This window comes from Lethenteron reissneri, chromosome 26, assembly GCF_015708825.2.
Source record: "Lethenteron reissneri isolate LAM-NWPU_2019-01 chromosome 26, ASM1570882v1, whole genome shotgun sequence".
NCBI lineage: Eukaryota > Metazoa > Chordata > Hyperoartia > Petromyzontiformes > Petromyzontidae > Lethenteron > Lethenteron reissneri.
The window spans coordinates 25,907,178-25,927,120 of NC_083804.1; the positions used below are offsets into that span (position 1 = coordinate 25,907,178).

Consider the following 19,943-nt stretch of genomic DNA (forward strand, 5'->3'; position numbering starts at 1 on the left):
AAATTCCTTCCCTCTATTACTGCTAACCCTACTCCCTCCCTTTGATGCTGCTAATCCTGCATACTGCATAATGCACGGGCATAATATGACTTTGACCCCCCACCTCCTACGCATTCCACAAGTAGTGACTAATCCCATATCTGCATTTCCCATAAATATGCTAAATTCCTCTTGATATGCAAATTCATTTGTCAAGGCGCCCCTTCCCCCCTCCAACCCAGCTTAAATATACGCTGCCAAGCCTGGTGGTGCCCATTCAGACGCTGTCTTTCCGACAGACCTGTTCTTCACCTGAGGACGGTTGCTTGCGTTGTGGCCGAAACGTCGTGAGAATTATTTTATGTTTTATTTTTATTATTTTATAAGAAGATGAATCCCTGCAGTCACGAAAGCTTTAAATCGAAATTTAAACTCTCTCTGCTTAGTTTAATCCTGACAATTCTCAATACTGACAGCACTTGTGTGCATCACTTGATGTGTTTGCGTGCTTCACCAATTCTCCCCCTCGCACCCACGAGCTGGAGGGGCAGGGTTCCCTCCGCCAATCACCGCTGCCTAGGGGCACCACAGTGGCGAAATGTTATCTCCCTCGCCTGGTATGCAGGAGGTCGTGGGTGTCATCACCACCCTGATGCCTGTATATTTTGAGTTTGCATGTTCCACCGTGGTCGTGTGGATTTTTCTCCGGAGTTCTCCAGTTTTGCCCTCTACATTTGTAACATTCGCTTGAGTATTCGGCTGTTATATATATTCTCACGTGTGATAATATGCTACTTTGATTAGTTATCATGTGTGGCCAGGTTGCCTCTTAAAAAAAGCTAATAGCTCAGTGGGGTTTACCTGGTAAATAAAATAGTTGGGTTTAACTTACATTTAGCAGCATTGTGAGCCGGGATCTCGTCCCTAATGGTTCACCTTTGTGGTGGGTGGGAGAAGGTAGTCTTCTGAAAACCCACCTCTTACGTGTTTCGTGTCACCTTAAATAAAACTAACACCATCATATAGGCGAGATAGACATCGTTTAATTGAATCCACAACTAACTATGAAAGTACTCTCAAGACCTAATTTTTACTTTTCCAGAAAACTAAAGGAAAATCAATATTGATGTTGTCGCCTTACAGGAGGTGCACGTAGAGTACAGCACGCAGATGGCAAGTTACAGAATCAATGGTCACTGCCTTTTTGCTGCCATCTACCACCCTAACATGGCCTAGCCACCTTCATCAGACAAGGCCTAAATGACTATTATGCTTTCAAGTCCACCACCACCAACACAATAACTGTCACAGTTGGTCACGTGACGTTCATCAACGTATATAAGCCCCCAAATAAGAAATGGCCATCAACACCACAATTGCAGCAGCCACTCACCTGGCTATAGACTAGGGTGACTTCTATAGCCACCACACAACGAGGTTTCTCAGACAACAAGGAAGCCGGAGAGACGGTTGAGTAATGGTCGTTGGCATAAAGCACATTCCTTGTACATACGACTCAAAACAGCTGGGCACATTTCACTCAAGAAAAAATAAAAAGGACTCTAACCCATCACAAAGACAAGAATGGACAGCTACCACTACTTGCTTCACAAACAATTACACGCAATTTCCCAAAGGGCCAACGCAGACAGATAGTCACACACATTGGATTATTGATACTGTTCATAACTTCAAAACCATGGCTGCGTTGGAACTTTCGGAAGGCCAAATAGCCAGGCTGTGAAACAGAAACCAAAGTATATCTGGAGAAACTGAAACTACAGCCTGAACACTTAAAAAATGCATACAAATTCTGACTTCTGCCACAAAAAAATACATCCAGAGGATAGCTATACACCAAGATAGCAACCAGAAACAGAAGAACTCTTGAAAGAGTTCATCATAACTGGTGACTTAGATAAGGGCACCACATTGCTGGGGTCCCTGAACTCTGCATGAAGAAAATGTTAAAAAGAAGTTGTCACTGCAGACTTGCGCTTCGCTCAATCCAGCCGTAAATCCTAGCAGCTCCTCTGGAACCTAAGTGCCTTAAAACCAACAGAGCAAAAACCACAGCAAATGCTGAGGCTTCCCGCATCCTTTGCTGTTTAAAGACACCATTATTTGACAAGTTCAAGCTCACTAAAGACTGGTGCAGAGACAACTTCCATTAAGTCAACTACCAAAAGCAACAGATCTAACCAGACCATACAATGCTGCTAAAAAGGAAGCAGCCCTCAGGGCCACACAATCCACCAATACATGATGGCCTGCTCCTAAATAACCTGGGACTATATGGACACTGGACAAACCCAAGTGTTATGGCTTGACTGCCTGATAGGACTGGGACTTGCAACACTTGTGCTCCCCACTGTGCCAATTTGCTGTCTTTGCCGCCTGATTAATTGCTCACTGTTATGAGCATTGCTCCTCTGCCCTCCGTTGTTATTGGTGGGTGACTGCCTCTAACTGCCCATAGAGGTTGATTTTAACACCATTGATACCAGTCATTAGTACGTCCAATCAGCTCCACTTCTTGCTGTACCACATCAGTCCATCTCTTCTCTAGCCTGTGCCGTGCCCATTTAGCCACCTCTATCCGGGCCAAACAGAAGCCGTTTGGGTATGGGGTGGCTGACCATGTGGGCTTCATGACCTAGCCAATGCAGCATGTGTAGAAAACTCAAATAAATAAAATAATGCGTGTATCCAGTCACGTGCGTGGAAAACTCGCAACCAAATTTCACTCACATTTGTGGAGGGGGGGGGGGCATGTGCCGAGAAACAACAAATATGACCAATTTCATCGATATTTTTTTTCCTGAATGCTATGATGAAAAAATGGCAATTTTTGCTTCAAGTACTGATGCACCATAATTAATGAATGCACAGTTTTCTGGTAAGTGGGTGTGGGATTGGCCAGGAGGTTCCATTGTGATAAAATGCCATAACGTATGATGAGGGAGAGGATGATTAGGGGTGGTGAAGGAAGGAGTTTGTGGGAGAATAGGAGGAGCAGCAGATGGGGAGGATTCTATGAGAGGGGAGAGAGGATATAAGGGGGGCTGGGAGAAGGCATGGGGTCGTTTTGGTGGTGAAGCTTCCTACGAGTATGTGTGTTGCCTGAAATTGTCTACTTACCATCAGGTCAATGGAGTTGAAACATCTTTGGAACCACTCAGTGTCGCTGAACTGATTTATGAATGTAGGAAGTGAATGGGCAACTTGTGGCCTTGGTGAACTTAGACATTGGGGTATAGGTGGGATAAGTGGTGTGGTAGATGCCACATTCTCCGTGTGACGTGGTATTTGTGGCAATTTCCTTACAGGATTCTTTAGACAATTCAGCTGGACTTTAACATTTGAAGGGCCATCTTCCACCGTGATGGCAGCCTGCAAAGGCAAGATAGATAGGTGAGTGGTAACAATATTGATGTCATTCACTTGTTTGACTGGAGGTGGGCAGTGGACCTCCACATACGCCCACCTTACTGGGCCCCACCCCCAATACTTCGGGCCGTCCGATTGGCCCAGAGCTGAGTGGCGAAACCTTGCTTACGCTCGCATTACATCATCCACCCCCCCGGTGTAAAAGACCAGCCGTCCCGGCTGAATCAGGACCAGACATAATGCGAGCGACAAAGTAACCGCACGAACATGAACAGATGGAACGGAACAGTACAACAACAACAACAACGATCAACGAAAGGGAAGGGATTTGGATCCAGTACGGAACGCCGGCCCGTCCGTCCCATGAGCCGGCGCCCTCGCTGACTGCAATCTGGACGGGGTTGGAAGAGTGGCGGAACCAGAACCGTCCACCGCTGGTGGAGGCCCATTCGATGCCGGAACCTGTGCATCAGGGATCAGAAGAGCAGCGGGATCATCACACTCTGCCCCAGGCGGAGACTCGTCCAGCCCAGAACCCGTGCATCAGGGAGAGCGGGGACCGGAGCTCCTTCCAACTGCAACCTTGGCGGGGTTTGAAGAGCGACGGAATCAAGATCTTCCGTCGCTGGTGGAGGCCCGCCCGGTGCAGAATCCTCCGGTAGGCTCACTGGCGGCGCGCCTACAGGAGGCATGACAGGCGCACTCGAAGGTTGAACAAGCAAGGGTGGTGGCGCATCGGACACATCAGACACCGGCAAGGCAACTTTAGGAGATGACGCATTGACTCGAGGGGCAACGTAGGGCTTCAATCGGGACGTGTGGACATACCAACGGCGCGACCCCACCCAGACACGTGCGGACTGGGGACAAGGAACCTCAACCAATACCACCGGGCCTTGCCAGGGCTTGTGTAATTTAGGGGAGGTCCCCACTGGCACCTGTGGGCAGTGGAGCCAGGCCAGGTCCTCCACATGCCACGGCGACGTGCGATGGGAGCGCCGGGCACACCGTTCATTCCGGGCCTGGGTCTTTGCCGTAGCCAATCGGGCCGCTTCTCGCGCTTCCGTAACGCGACAAACGGAGTCGCGAATATAGTCGGGAAGGGTCTTCGCAGGACCCTTCGCACGCGTGTCGAACCGTACGTCAATAGGCGGCACATTCTCGCGGCCGTACATTAAAAAGAAGGGCGAATACCCCGTGGACGCATGCGGCGCCATCCGGTAAGCAGAGAGCACTCCGGGAATATGCAAATCCCAATCGGCCTGCTTCTCGCTAACCATATGGCAAAGCATGGCCGACAGGGTTCAGTTCAACCGCTCAACCATCCCATCCATCTGTGGATGGTACAGCGAAGTCCGGACCTTTTTGGTGCCCAAAGCGTCGCACACGTCCCGCAACAGTTTTGATGAAAAGTTGCGCCCCTGATCTGTGAGCAATCATTCTGGCGCCCCCTTGTCCATCACGTATCTGTATAAAAATGCATCCATGATGGACGCCGCCGTCTGGTCGGGCAAGGGCCAAGCGATTGCCCACCCCGAAAAATATTCCACCCCGACCAACAAAAACTTGTTCCCCCGAGCGGATGGAGAAAATGGCCCCAGAATATCCAATGCCACCAACTCGTTAACCCGCGTCACTTTGATCGATTGCAACGGAGGAACATAAGGCTGTTTAGGCGGTTTCCGACGAGCACATTCGGAGCACAATCGAATGTGTTCGACGGCGTCAGTCGTCATTCAGTGCCAAAAACAATCGCGTTGCAACGTCAACAAGGTCTTCTGCACACCAAGATGCAACAACTGTTCAGCGTGCAGGACCCGAACCAATTCATACCGCAGCAGCAACGGAACGACCAAGCGCCAACGGCCTCGCAAATCCTCCCTCCACACCAGCAATCCATCCCGGAGAGCCACCCCAGGCACCCCATCCGACAACGGCCACCCCTTAGACTTGCCCGCCTGACCCCACAAAGCTGCAAGCGAATCGTCCAACAATTGTTCACGGACCCAAATGGAACGCGGCAAGTTCAAAACCCATTCAGCCAGCTCAGGACAGGTCGAGTCCGCGGACTTATCCACCGCGGACATGACAGGCCGAAGCGGCTGAGGGGGCCGTGATTTGTGCCCGAGGCACATGCGCAGGCGGAACCATGCGGCAGCCGAGAGAGCGCGTCCGCGTTACCGTGACGAGAACCCTTACGGTACTGAACATCAAACAAGAACTCCTGTAAAGTCTCCAACCATCGCAACAGCTGTCCCGAGGGCTGGTCGACTTTCAAAGAGTATTGCAAGCCCGCGTGGTCCGTGCGCACCATGAACCTCCTGCCGTATAGGTAAGGCCGATATTGGCAAACAAAATGAACGACAGCCAACAATTCCCGACGGGTGACGCAATAGCGGGTCTCCGCCGGAGAGAGAACGCGGCTCCCGTAAGCCACAACGCGTGCGACGCCGCCCTTACACTGAGATAGGACAGCACCAATGCCCATATCACTGGAGTCCGTATCCAAAATAAAAGGCAACGAAAAATCAAGGTAATCCAGCATTGGTGTGGACGCCAATCGATGGCGTAGGCCGCGAAACGCCTTCTCCTCCTCCGGCCCCCATTTGAACCTCTGATTTTTTGCCATGAGGAGGTGCAGCGGCCAAGCGATCGAAGTAAAATTTGGCACAAATCTACGGTAATAGGATGCGAACCCAACGAATAGGCGTACGTCCCCCACCGAGGTAGGAGTATAGCCCAATCCCGAACGCACGCCGTTTTGTCCGGGTCTGTGGCCACTCCGTCCGGGCTGACAATGTGACCCAAATAGCGCACGAAGTGTTGCAAGAGGTAGCACTTTTGGGCTTAAGTTTCAAATTAGCGGAACGCATCCGAGCAAAAACGGCCTCCAATCGCTGAAGGTGTTCTTCGAACGTATGGCTGAACACAATGACGTCGTCCAAATATATCAGGCAGGTGTCCCACTGGAGCCCGGTCAACACCAGTTCCATCAACTGTTGGAACGTAGCGGGAGCGGCGTTCAATCCCATGGGGAGACAATTAAACTGAAAGAGCCCCTGCGGCGTACGGAACGCCGTCTTTTCCCTCGATGACTCGTCAAGGGGGAGCTGCCAGAACCCAGAAGAAAGATCGAGGGTCGAAAAAAATCTCGCCCCAGACAAGGCATCGAGGGATCCTCCATACGTGGCAGGGGGTATGCGTCCGCCACAGATACCTTATTCAGTCTCCAGAAATCAACACAAAACCGAAGGGTACCATCCTTTTTCACCAGAGCAACCGGAGCACCCCATGGGCTATTGGACGGAGAGATTATGTCGGCGGCCAGCATGTCGTCCACCGCACCACGAACATGATCCCTCTCCGAGGGGCTCAACCGGTGCGGAATCATACGTATGGGGGTAGCTTCCCCAGTATCAATGTGATGGGAAAGCAGCGAAGTGCGCCCCAGGTCGAAATCATTTTTGATAAACACATCAGAGTATTTTGACAACAGCGTACAGAGCGCGGACTTCTGGTGTGTAGTCAGGGACGTGTTCTCCTGACACAACGTGGCAATCCATCGATCGTTCGATGATCCTGAAGCTGTAACCCCCGCCGCAAGACCCTGACGACCAGCCTCAGCATGGGCCGTGACCGTGGGAGTAGCATGGGCCAAAACCGTGCCGGCCGCCACCATGACAGTTTCTGCACCCCCGTTCAAAACTTGTAAAAACAGGGGGTTGACCCGGCCGAACAATCGTCTGAGCTGCGACCAGTGCTAGGCCGCCGGTCACAGTATTGGATGGCGACAGCAGCACGCCCACCACCCCGTCAACACCAGGCATGGGCTTATGATAGCGCAGGGGAACGAGCATTTGCGATCCTGGAGGAATTTAAACAGAGACGTCAGCCAGCGCCTGCAATGGAATGACCGGTTCTGAACGGGCCCATGGTGACGGCAAAAAGGCCACCCTACGTCCTGCCGGCAACTCAATGCAACCCTGACCCACCAGAATTTTTATCGGCATTTTAGCAAGGAAATCGGTACCCAGCAGGCAAGGTACAGCGAGGGACCTGGAAATCAACACCATCCCCGAAGTTGATACGTCCCCAATGGAAATGTGCACGTCAACCTGACCCACAATGCCCATACTACCCCCGTTAGCAGCAATACATACATCAAACGCCGGACGTACCCACGACGCAGGAATGGACAGAAGATGGAAAATGACATCAGAGTTGATAGTGGCCGACGCGCCCGAATCTATCAAAATCCGCACGTCCACCCCTTGAATAGAGCCCGGCACGGTAGAGGACCCCGTCGCAGCCGCGACCACTCGATGAGCCAATTTCCGCCACTGCGTTACCGTACGAGGCGACCCGACGACGAACCCCCCAGCAGTACGGGCCCCAAAATCACACAAAGGCAACGATGAATGAAGTGACAGGCCTTGCCGGGTGTCCGATGCATACTGACTTGCCTGACAAGGGTAACCCCCCGAAGTCGATGGCGTGTCCTCCGACGGAAACTCCGGACGAGGAGGTGGATGAGGTCGACCTCGACAGTCGCGCGCAAAGTGGCTGAGACGGCCGCATCGATAGCACGCCATGTCGGCCCGCCGGCTGGCCCCCCCGACGTGCCAGCGAGGCGCCGATGAGGGCGCCGAGCGTGTCATCGCTCCCCTCCGTGGAACCCAATGGTCGCCAGGCCCCACGTCGTACGGGGTGAGGACAACCCGCGACGGTGCCTATCCTATGGGTTCCCCATCAATGGCCGGATCGCCCGTCCAGGCGGCCATCTGCGCCCAGCGGCGCAAGTTGAATTGTGCGTCGAGGCACTTGGCCGCCAACCGGGAGGTTAGCGGCTCGTGGCCACACATGGGCATAGGGATGGCCAGGTCTTTGGACAGCTCCAACATCTTGCCGAGTATCAATGGCTCGAGCAAATCGGGCTTAGTGTCCGGGTATGCGGCCATGGCCAGCCCCGGATGCAGCTGCACCACGCGGCGGGGACAAAATGGCGGCCTCCCCCAATTCCTTCGCGGCCGCGCCCAAGATGGCGGTGCCCTGCCACATGTCAGCGATGGTGGGAAGCCTCGCAGAGGCCACAATGGCAGAAGGCTCGGGCCCTCCCGAAGACTCCCCATCCCGCGGCCCGACGCGTGGTTGTTTCGGCCCCGTAGCGACCAGGGTCACCAAGTTCAGCAAAACAGACCGCAGCAAGTCAATCTGCTCCGCCACGCGCCGCCAGCCTTCCTCGGCGTCCGAAGACGGAAACGGCCCAGCTCCATCGATGACATCTTGCACCCCAGCAGAGTCGCCCGTCACCATCTCGTCCGTGCCTTCCGCGCCCGAGACCGCCATATCATGAGGAAGATCGTCGTCGTCATCAGAAGAAGGTGTGGGTTGATTCTTCTTTTTGAGATGCTTAGACATCTCGAAACCGCTTCTGACTCCAATGTAATAAAGCACTCTGACGACACACAGCTTGGTCTCCACCTCTGTCTTTATTCTTGTTATGCCGCTCACACTCCACCGGTCCCGACCGTGGACCGGCTGTTCTACTGGCGCGCCCCGCGCACTCTTTCTGTCAGTTGCACTCCCGCACACCTGTTGGCTGACGGTGTGCTTGGAGCCGTCTCCAGCCACGTGGCCGATGGTGCTGGAGACCTTCCACGGCTCAACGTGGTCCCATTTCGAGTCTATGCCAACTGCCCCGAGCCTCTTCCGGATCCCCCTTATATTCCCCTCTCTCGTCATCCCATCTCCACCTTCCACCACGCCCTTTCCGAACCTTCCAGATCACGCCCTTCACTTAGCGCCCCCCCCCCCCGGCTCCGCCCCTAGGCTCCGCCCCTGATCATCCGGGCATCCGATTGGACCGGAGGTGGGCAGCGGACCTCCCCATATGCCCACCTTACTGGGCCCTGCCCCCAATACTCTGGGCCGTCCGATTGGCCCAGAGGTGAGCGGCGAAACCACGCTTACACTCGCATTACACATACATGCTTTGGAGGGCCATTAACTAAAAACTAAAACAAAAATATTTTTTATTTTACCAGGTAAGATTCACTGAGCTATGTAGCCATGAATGATAGCTCAACGAAGTGGCTTATCACGTGGAAATTTATAGCAACCAAATACTCGAAACGAATGTTGATTCTAAATATGTAGGGGATAACAGGAGGACCCAGATAAAAATCCACGCGACCAAGGGGAGAACATGCATACTCCAAATATACAAACGTCAGAATCGGGATTGAACCCACGACCCTCCTGCATACAAGGTTAGGGAGTTAACATCTCACCACCGCGGCACCCCAACTTTAACAAGAGCGGGCAAGCAGATTGACACAAGACGAGCATTCTGCACTGACACAATTGCAGGCCAATTCAATATACAATTAATTCCACGTGGGTAGTGGTGTATGGCTTTTACATTGTCAAATCAAGACAGCACGTGAATGATCTAGTGGAGGAAAAGCAAGGCTAATTTGAAGCAAACCGCATGTAGGTACATTTGAGGAAATGCACAGAAGGACAGCCCAAAAGTACAGACGACCTTACCAAGCGATCGTGCCGAAATCAGGAGGAAGCGTGGGCAACTAAGTCAAAAAGGAAGCACGTTACAAACGAGCATGCTAAGATTACAATCACCCCTACAGGATGAAATCAAACACATGCACAGGTAAAGTGAACAGGCTACCATTCAGATTAGGCACACACAAGCTGCCTGAGGACAATCCAAGGGTGTCGTGGCAGCACAAGTAAATGCATGCGAGGGCACGGCTGCAGGGAGAGCACGAAAGTTACGTGCAGAGTGATGTTGGGCATGCGAGGCCCCATGTGATAGAACCTCAGCAGGGGCAAGAAAGTGTTTTGTGCAGTGACGAGAGATTAGCAAGGTCCTTGGCCAACATATCAAAGAGCAGTGTGATCCCAGGTGAAGTGGCACAGCCAACCAGGTAAGCATGTAGAATTTATACAATATGTTTGACATTGGCAGTACAGTATGATATCAGTCAGTTGGTATTCTTATCCCTAGATATCGTGTTCATGGAAATTGGTTCTCAAAAGCGATGGGGAAAATCAGAGCCAAGCTGGAATACAGCCAGGCAGTAAGCCAGCACCAACATTTAGCCAAGCTCTGCGGTTCCATATATATTAAGATGTGTTCAGACAATGAATGAGTGTTTAGACATGAATGATAAGTAATCTATGAGAGTTGATATTTTGTTAATGGGAATTGTATTAATTTTTCAAACAATAAATGGAAATGCTTTCAACAATGTTGTTTGTATATTTTAGGATAATCATTTGAATAAAATAATTTCCATTTATAGGGATCTTAACTGCCTCAGCAACTGCATTATATCACAATCAGTTAATCCTAATGTCCCAATTTGCTTAAATTTTGTATTGTAATTCATGTTATGTTCATATATTCCATGTTGAGCTGTTTTAGACTTAAATACTGATTCCTTGTATGTGTTTTTCATTTTGTTTAATTAACGCACCTTAGACCTGTTTACTGTCATGATGTTTACGGTTCACGATATACAATTCTTATTTTTGAACTGTCACAGTCAAGCCTTTCACTCTTCCGATGTTAGCATCTGCTTGTCGTACAGATGTTTGTAATGATGTGGAATTAAGCGCTTAATTTTTTTAACTCCAGCCTTTGCTATTATGATATATTTATTTTATCTTTGCCTCCGTTTAAAAAGATGCCTCTGGTCTCAACGGGCAACTTACCTTTTTTTGAACATTGGACTCACCTCATTGGGTTCCAACTGTACGTCAGTGATAAACACCGGTTCTTTGATTTTCACTTTGGCAATCTTGTCTATAATGTTGGCAGTCAACACACTTGCTTCCTCTTCCCTGTCATTCGTATCGTTTCTCACACTTGGGCTCCCATATCGATCAATGAAGGTTTCAGACTCCTCCAACATGTGAGGAAAAAACAAATAACAGACGAGACACCTTCAGGCATTTGCGTAAAATTTGGCAGATAAATATTTCAAAAATATTTGGGGGTGCTGAATCAAGGTCTGCTGTCTGCCAAGCTGTAACTATTAAGTTTAACGTTTAAAAACCAGATCACCAACAAAGCCACCAGAAAACAGGATGAGAGCTCATTATGTATACTGTTAAGGTAAAACGTTTTCAAGCACTATTTTCCCCATGCTTTTGGGGTGTTGAATCCAAATGTCGTGCCGATTATATCTGAAGGCAAAGTTTTGACCTTCAAACTGAACTCAAACAAAATTGCCACCAACAAAGAGAAGCATCTGAATTACCCCAAGACGATGACGCTTTGTAATTTGTTAATCGCTACTTTAATAAGGATGCAGTTATACAGTGTCATCTAGAACGTTATGTTTTCAAGCTGAATGAACTACAAGGCCACAATATAATTCAAAATAGTAATTATTCAAGGACATTTAGTCATCTATAGATTAATGTTCAAACATGGTTCAAAGTAATATTTGTTTTGACACTTTCTCTTTTGCATTACTTTTATCTGAGTTCGTCAAAATAGAAAAATAATACTTTTGTTAATAAATTTCAAGACTATGTATATACTAGATATACATAACTTTGGTATAGAGCTTTGATCAGTATCAGAATGACTGTGATATACATGCATCCCGAAAGTCTTGTGAAACAAAAAGACTAGATTTATGTTACATTTTGGAAAGTTAAAAGTTAGCTACAAAGCATTAACAAATGGAATAAGTGACAAAGATGTCTCTAGTTACAGTATATAGTAAATCATCAACCTACAATGAGAACACGTGTAAACAGACTTTCTCATAAAAAGGAAAACCCAACTGTTCCCTTCAACACTACATTGTCACTAAATGGAAACAATTTAGGTACACAAGTCAACTAGAGGTAACAAAACTATGAGACCATTGAAGACATGTGTAGTGGTGTTAACTACTCGCTGTTCGCAAACTGTGAGAGAGTGGATCGTAAACAAGGGTTTCCCGCTCAATCAAACGGTCAGGGTCAAATGGGGTGAGGTAGGGTCCCACAAGGTGGCCGGGGATTGGACAATCCGGCCACGAACAGGTATAAAAGCCAGAGCGCTGAGAGCTCTTGGCCAGTTCTGCTACACGAAGACCCAAGTCGGCCGAAGACATCTAGGACCCTGGACCAAGCCCTCCAGCCCTTATCAGGGCTAGGGCTCAGTGTAACCAGTGGTCGGGGAGAGATCCCCTAGGTCCAGCCAGAGGACGCTGGGATAGCAGGGAGATTAGATAGTCTGCAAGGTCCGGAGGCTGTACCTTCTCAGGGTAACGGGTGAGGGGACCATATACCCCTTTGTGTGATAGGGACTGTGTATTAAGATAATAAACAGTGTGTGCCATAAAGAAGTTTAGAAGTCCATCCTTTACAACACTACAACTGGCGTCAGAAGATGGAAACAAGACGAACGAACCGCACGCAAAGTCCGGACGACGCAAGCTCCAACTCACCTGTGGGTGCTGAGGGCGGCGCTGAAGACGCCGGTGTGCCGACAGCCGTCCCACCACCAGCGGTGCAGCCGATCGCCGCGAGCGGCGGCATCCAGGCTGCTCACGCTCGTCTCGCCCAGCTGCTGCATGCTGCAGCAGCCATCCTGGAAGGAATTACCTTGGGGACTGCGGGCAGAGCGGAGTGGCCGACGGCGGACATTCCCGCCATCACAAACCCGGAAGAGGTCGATTTTCCCGCCGATGGGTCACGTAGTTCCGCCGGAAGCGGAAGCCACGTGCATGCTGGGAACTCCGGCGGCCAATCACGGCACACCGCGTCATCAGAGCGCAAAGCTGCCTCTGCGAGCCGCTCCAGCAACGCCACGTCATCACGGCTGCGACGCCATACAGTAAATGTCGTGGATCAAGCGATCGCCGCGTTCGGGACCGAGTCAGACCTAGACGAAGAGGACGACACGGCTGCTCTACAGCAACGTCTGCCAGTCTTCCGGGAATTCTCGTCCACAGGGGGCGACTGGGCGGCGTTTGAGCGTCGCTTCCTCAGCCACCAGGAGATGGTGGGCTGGTCAGATGCACAGGCGCTACGTGCACTACCAGCCACCTTGGACGACGACTCTCTCGCTGCACTTATCTCCATTCCCAAGCGACAAAGAGCGACACTACAAGCGGCACTTCGGCGGCTGTCCGATGTCTACAGACCTCCTTCCGCCACACGCCACCAGTTTTACGAGATATGGTGCAAGCCAAGAGAATCGCCATTGGCGTTCCGCACCGCGCTACTCGCCATGGCAAGAGCGGCTTACCCCCGCATGGACGATGAAGCCATAGACGATCTCGTCCTACAGAAGCTGGTGGAGATGGCGCGGGGACTGCGTCTTGTCATCCAAGCCGTGGATGATGAAGACATGTGCTCATTGCGAACTGCCTGGAGCATCCATGCTCACTTGATGCTCGACCAGGATGAGCCCATCACCGCATCGGCTACGACATCAGGGCCTGCCAGCAGGGACGACGATCGCTCTCCAGATCGGGTCTTCTCAACGTCCAGGGCGACAGGCCGGCGATCACCGGATCGCACCAGACGCCGCGACGACCAGGACCGGGGACGGGCCTTCCCCCGCAGCGACGTGACGTGCTTCAACTGTGGCCGGCGAGGCCATGTCTCTTCCGACTGCCGTACACCTCGTCGGCGCTTCTCCGGATCCCAAGACCGGGACCACAGGGCACCCAGTGCACAGCGGCATAAACAGGCGAGTCGCGGCACCCCTCACTCACACCTTACACACCACAACGCACCGTTGACTTCACTCGGGATTCAGCGTATGACGCACGGTGTGCGGGCGACTCTTCACGGCCACTCCGACCTGGGCAGTGGTCAGAGCTGGCCCATAGAATGGTCGCAGCGACAGCGGGTTCCTCGGTGGTTGTTGGCTCAATCAAGGGTGTAGAGTTTCGTGTGCTCGTCAATACCGGTGCATCTGCCACTAGCATTTCCGATTTGATTTATAACATACTGCCGGTGCGATGTCGACCACTGCAAAAGGTCTCTGTTCGGGCGCAAATTGCAATTGGTGATATTAAATTGGCCGGTCCTGTTTTGGTCTCTTCTGCCCTCGTGGTGCCGTGCCTCCTGGGAATTGATTTTCTTGCCAAAATGCCCATTAAAATCCTCATCGACCAGGGATGTATTGAACTCCCGTCGGGCCGCCGGATGGCATTTTTACCCGCAGCCACGCATTCACGGATGGCAAATGCCTTCATGCAGGCTTTTACGGCTTGCGCTGTACGCATTCCACCAGGGGCACAAATGCTTGTACCCTTGCGGTAAAAGAAACCGCTCGCTCCCACCGCCTCGGTAAATGGCATTCTGTTGGGGCCCTCCAACACAGCAGTTAAGAGCCTATCATTGGTGGCTGCACAGACTCTCGTAGCGGGCGACAGGGAGGCATTTTTACAAGTTTTAAATGTTGGTCTGTTCGAAACCGTCATTCCACAGGGGACAGTGCTCGCTCATGTGACAGTGGTGCCTCTGGGGACCGAGGTTGTTGGACATGTATCTGACAGTCGGCAGCCTCGCCCTCCTCCTAAGTTAGACGAGGGATGGATTGACGCCCTCTGCGCGGATGCCGGCGATTTATCCGGGTCACAGCAGATTAAATTGCGGGCTCTTTTGCGTGAATTCTCGGATGTGTTCAGCAAATCACAATTTGATATTGGCTGCACCAAGCTGCTGCGTCACCACATTGATACTGGTGACGCTGCCCCTATCCGCCAAAACCCGTTTCGGCTCAGCCCGGCGGAGAAACAGCATGTCAAATGGGCAGTTGACGACATGCTGGCAGCTGATATAATTTCTCCATCAACCAGCCCCTGGGGTGCTCCGATAGTGCTGGTCAAAAAGCACGATGGCAGTCTTCGATTCTGTGTCGATTTTCGGTGCCTAAATAAAATTTTCGTGGCTGACGCCTATCCTCTTCCACGTATGGATGAGTCATTGGATGCTCTGGCAGGGGCGCGTTATTTTTCCACTTTAGACCTTCTGTCGGGGTTTTGGCAACTTCCCCTCGATGAAGCATCAAAACAAAAGACTACTTTTCGGACACCACAGGGCCTTTTCGAGTTTAATAGGTTGCCCATGGGTCTCCACTCGGCCCCAGCGATGTTCAAGAGGCTCATGGAGCTGGTCTTCGCTGGGCTCCAGTGGGAAATGCCACCTTCTGCGTGAGTTTGTGCGCTATCTGGGCCACATAGTCAGCCGCTCAGGAATTTCCACCGACCCTGAAAAGACAAAATGTGTCAGCCAATGGCCTACCCCCACCTCTGCGGGGGACGTTCGCAGCTTTATCGGCTTCGCGTCGTATTACCGACGTTTTGTGGCGGGTTTCGCAACAATCGCCAAGCCACTGCATGCTCTTACGGCAAAAGAGGTGCAATTTCATTGGGGAGACGCTAAACAGGCCGCATTTGACTCCTTGCGGAATGCTCTCGTGGCGGCGCCGCCCCTAGCTTACCCCGATTTTGCGAAACCATTTATTCTGGACACCGATGCCAGCAACACCGGAATCGGCGGGGTACTATCCCAAACAATAAATGGCGTTGAGAGGGTCGTTGCCTATGGAAGCAGGGTCTTGTCCCCTGCAGAGCAACGTTATTGCGTGACCCGACGCCAGCTGCTGGCCATTGTTTATTTCATACAGCAATACAGGCCATACCTGTACGGTCAACGGTTTACTGTTCGCTCCGATCACGCTGCGTTGCAATATGCTTTGCGCGTTGACCAACCGTCTGGCCAGCTCTCCCGATGGCTTGAAGTCCTCCAGGATTACAATTTTATAATGATTTACCGCAAGGGTACACAGCACAATAATGCCGATGCGCTATCTCATTCCGCCAGAAAAAAAATGCGCGTGATTTGCGGGTTCTCGCCGCTGCAAGCCGCCAATGGTACAACCGGTTGCACCTCCTGAAACATTTTCTGCCGCGTTTCCCTCCGATTCTGTGCCGGGAGCGGACCACGAAAGTCCGCCAGCGAGTGACGACTTGCTGGGGATAACGCTGGACGAATGGGGTCGGCACCAAATGAACGACGCGTCATTGTTGCCTCTGCGTCGTCGCGCATGTGATACAAACTCACGTTTGGGTAAATTGAACTCTTTTGCTATGCGGTGCGGTCTGCTCATGCATTGGGATGCTGATTCCTGCCAGTACAAAATTGTGGTGCCATCGGCTTTGCGGTGTACGGCTGTGTGCGCGGCACACGAGCGATTGTCGCACCTGGGTGTGCACAAAACCATGGGGTTGCTAAGATTGCAATTTTACTGGCCGGGCATGCTTCGCGACGTGACTGATATTTTAATGGGCTGCACCCAATGTGCGCAACGAAAACCACCAGCGAAGCCGGCATGCCCACCACTGCAGCCCATCTCGGTATCCCGTGTGAATGAGCTGGTTGCTCTTGACATTTTGGGGCCTTTCCCTACGACGCCTCGTGGTAATAAGTACCTTTTGGTTGGGGTTGAGTATTTTACACGGTGGCCTATGGCCTGGGCCCTCCCCAACCAGTCGGCAGCAGCCATCGTGGACGCCTTTGTTCAAGGCTATGTGTTGGACAAGGGTGCTCCAGAACGGCTGCTGACCGATCAGGGAAGAAATTTTTCAAGTACCCTGTTGAGCGAGGTATGCCGCCTGTTGGGCACTAAGAAGGTGCGCACTTCGCCCTATCACCCCCAAACAGATGGCATGGTGGAGCGGCTGCATAGAACCCTCACCTCTATGCTGTGCCATCAGGTTGATGAATCCCACGTAGACTGGGACTTGCAGATCCCAGGGGTCCTCACTGCTTACCACATGGCGCGACATGCAGCGACGGGGTTCTCCCCGTTTTTCGTAATGTATGGCAGGGAGGCCATTCCCCCCACTGACGTTCGGCTTGGGATAGAGCAGCTTCCACGTTCATCAAAGCTCGCTGATCATTTACGCTTCAATCTCCGGAAGCTGTCTGAGGCACGTGAAGCGGCGATTGAAAATTCCGCCTCCCGCCAGTGGGCCAATTCGAGGTTGCAAGCCCCTCGCACGTCCATGCATCGGTGGGCTCCAGGTGATAAGGCATGGCTTCATTGCCCCCAGGTGCCGGTGTCCACATCGGCAAAGCTCCTTAAACCATGGCGGGGTCCGGTTGAAGTCGTCGAGATTGTACGACCACAATGTATTAAAATCCGTTGGGGACGGCATCGCTGGTTTGTGCACCCAAACTCACAACACGAGGGCCGAGCGTGTGATGTGTCCGACGAGCCGGATGTCGCCCCGTTGGTACCTAATCCACGGTGCAGACGTGTCATTCCTCCCGCAGATGATGAGGGATTGATGGAGTCGTGCGAGCTGCATTCTGCCGCTGGGAACCAGGGGCGCCACGAGTCTCTGCAGAGAGGCCTCAGGACCCACCCAACAATTTTGTCAGGCTTCCTGACCCGCCCGACATTTTTGCCAGGCTGCCTCACCCGCCTGCACCTAGAGTCTCCACAGAGAGACCTCCTGACCCACCCAACATGTTTGCCAGGCTGCCTGACCCGTCTGCACCAAGAGGCTCTGCAGAGAGGCCCCCTGACCCACCCAACATGTTTGCCAGGCTGCCTGACCCGTCTGCACCAAGAGTCTCCGCAGAGAGGCCCCCAGTCCCTACCGGCATTTTTGCCAGTCTGCCTGACCAGCCTGCAACCCGGATGAGGACACCTATCCCCTACGATGGGCCCGCGAAATATACACGGGCTAAATCGCGTCGGTTTTCATGATTGGCCATCGTTTTTTTCTGCAGCGGAGCGCTGCATGGGTTGTTGCGTCGCGAATGTCCTTATTGGTGATTGTCTCTCACCGTGTACATATGTTGTGTTATTGGGGGTGGGGTATTTATATTGGGGAACTTGTTGTTCTTGTTGTTCTTGTGGTTCTTGTTGTTTTTTTTTGGCACACACATCGGTTCATTGATGGGGGGGTTTTCTCTTTGTAACAGCCGGGACGGCTGAGGCTTCCGAAGGGGGGAGTGATGTAGTGGTGTTAACTACTCGCTGTTCGCAAACTGTGAGAGAGTGGATCGTAAACAAGGGTTTCCCGCTCAATCAAACGGTCAGGGTCAAATGGGGTGAGGTAGGATCCAAACGCCAGATTGGGAAGGACCAATCGGAGGGTCCCACAATGTGGACGGGGATTGGACAACCCGGCCACGAACAGGTATAAAAACCAGAGCGCTGAAAGCTCTTGGCCAGTTCTGCTACACAAAGACCCAAGTCGGCTGAAGACATCTAGGACCCTGGACCAAGCCCTCCAGCCCTTATCAGGGCTAGGGCTCATTGTAACCAATGGTCGGGGAGAAATCCCCTAGGTCCAGCCAGAGGACGCTGGGATAGCAGGGAGATTAGATAGCCTGCAGGGTCTGGAGGCTTGTACCTTCTGAGGGTAACGGGTGAGGGGACCATATACCCCTTAGTGTGATAGGGACTGTGTATTAAGATAATAAACAGTGTGTGCCATAAAGAAGTTTAGAAGTCCGTCCTTTACAACACTACACATGTAACTTATGTTAAATATTTTTTTCTTCAGATTTCAAGCAACATCAAGTACCATATTCCATTCCTTCATCATTGTTGCAAGTGTCAATGGTACCTATGCATTTGCAAGCTGCTGTACACAACTGACAAGCCTTCGTATACTTTGCAACATGCACTCATGCACCTTGTGGTAAGGTTGCATGTTATCCGTTTCGTACAAGACTCTGGGTTGGGAGGATGGGCAGAAGTGAGGATGTGGTGCCACGACCATGGAGCAACTCCGCAAATGCCGCGATCCCCTCCCTGCCCCCGCACTAAACAAACCCCCACACGCAGCGCACCCATGTAGTGTTCTGGTGGGGGATTGGCTGGCACATCATGTTTTAATCCGAAGGGACCCTAGAGGGAGAGTCCCACGGTTTCCTGATGCCAGGAGATTAGCCGACCCTCACAGGACAGGTTACATTGCGGTGCCCCTAAATTGGCTTAAAATTGTATGGGCGCATGAAGGTTCCCTGGGCCAACTGCAATGAGGTACAACTCACAGTGGAGGAACGGAGGACAGAACATTGAGCGGGAAAAAGCGCGGGAGCCCTTCCAAACAAAGGGGCAATGGGGGTTGCTGCCGCCGCCCGCCCCACCGCAGCACTCGAAGGGGGACAGAGGGCTGGCACGTAGACAATGGGTCGAGGCATAATGGAAAATAACGCTCCAGGTGAGGGAGGGGCATCAGTTTAAAATTGAAAGGTATGCGCGTGATTGGCTGCGCGGTGCGACGTCCCCCTGGGCCTTTGAAGTTTAGAACATAAAAAGAGCCAGGAGACAATTTAGTGAGTTGTCTACAACCTCCGGGCTGTCACGATCCACTCCCTGCCGTCCTGCCTCTTCAAGCCGCTCACAGCATCCGTGTGATGCCAGCGAGTGCTGCTGCGAGACAGTGATAGGTCAAGTCTTCTCTCGTCCTCCTCCCTCCGACTCTCTCAGCGTCCGTGGGACACCGCGAGTTCAGCTTCGAGGTACGTGGTAGGACGTCTGTGTAACTGGGTTCATAAGCTAGGCTCTC

General features: G+C 51.9%; 1 protein-coding gene across 7 annotated transcripts in view; it reads right to left on the bottom strand.

The window, feature by feature from the left end:
- WDR97 (WD repeat domain 97) overlaps window positions 1-19,943 on the bottom strand; it is a 66,555-nt gene that overhangs the window by 30,356 nt on the left and 16,256 nt on the right. For 3 of the 7 annotated variants that reach the window (XM_061560700.1, XM_061560702.1, XM_061560698.1), the window contains exons 3-4: window positions 11,130-11,297; window positions 3,121-3,372 (exon numbers count right to left, since the gene is read on the bottom strand). In XM_061560700.1, coding sequence (XP_061416684.1) covers window positions 3,121-3,372; window positions 11,130-11,297 — 420 coding nt within the window. The remainder of the gene's footprint in view (window positions 1-3,120; window positions 3,373-11,129; window positions 11,298-19,943) is intronic. The other 4 variants (XM_061560705.1, XM_061560701.1, XM_061560699.1 and 1 more) reach the window with 3 other exon arrangements.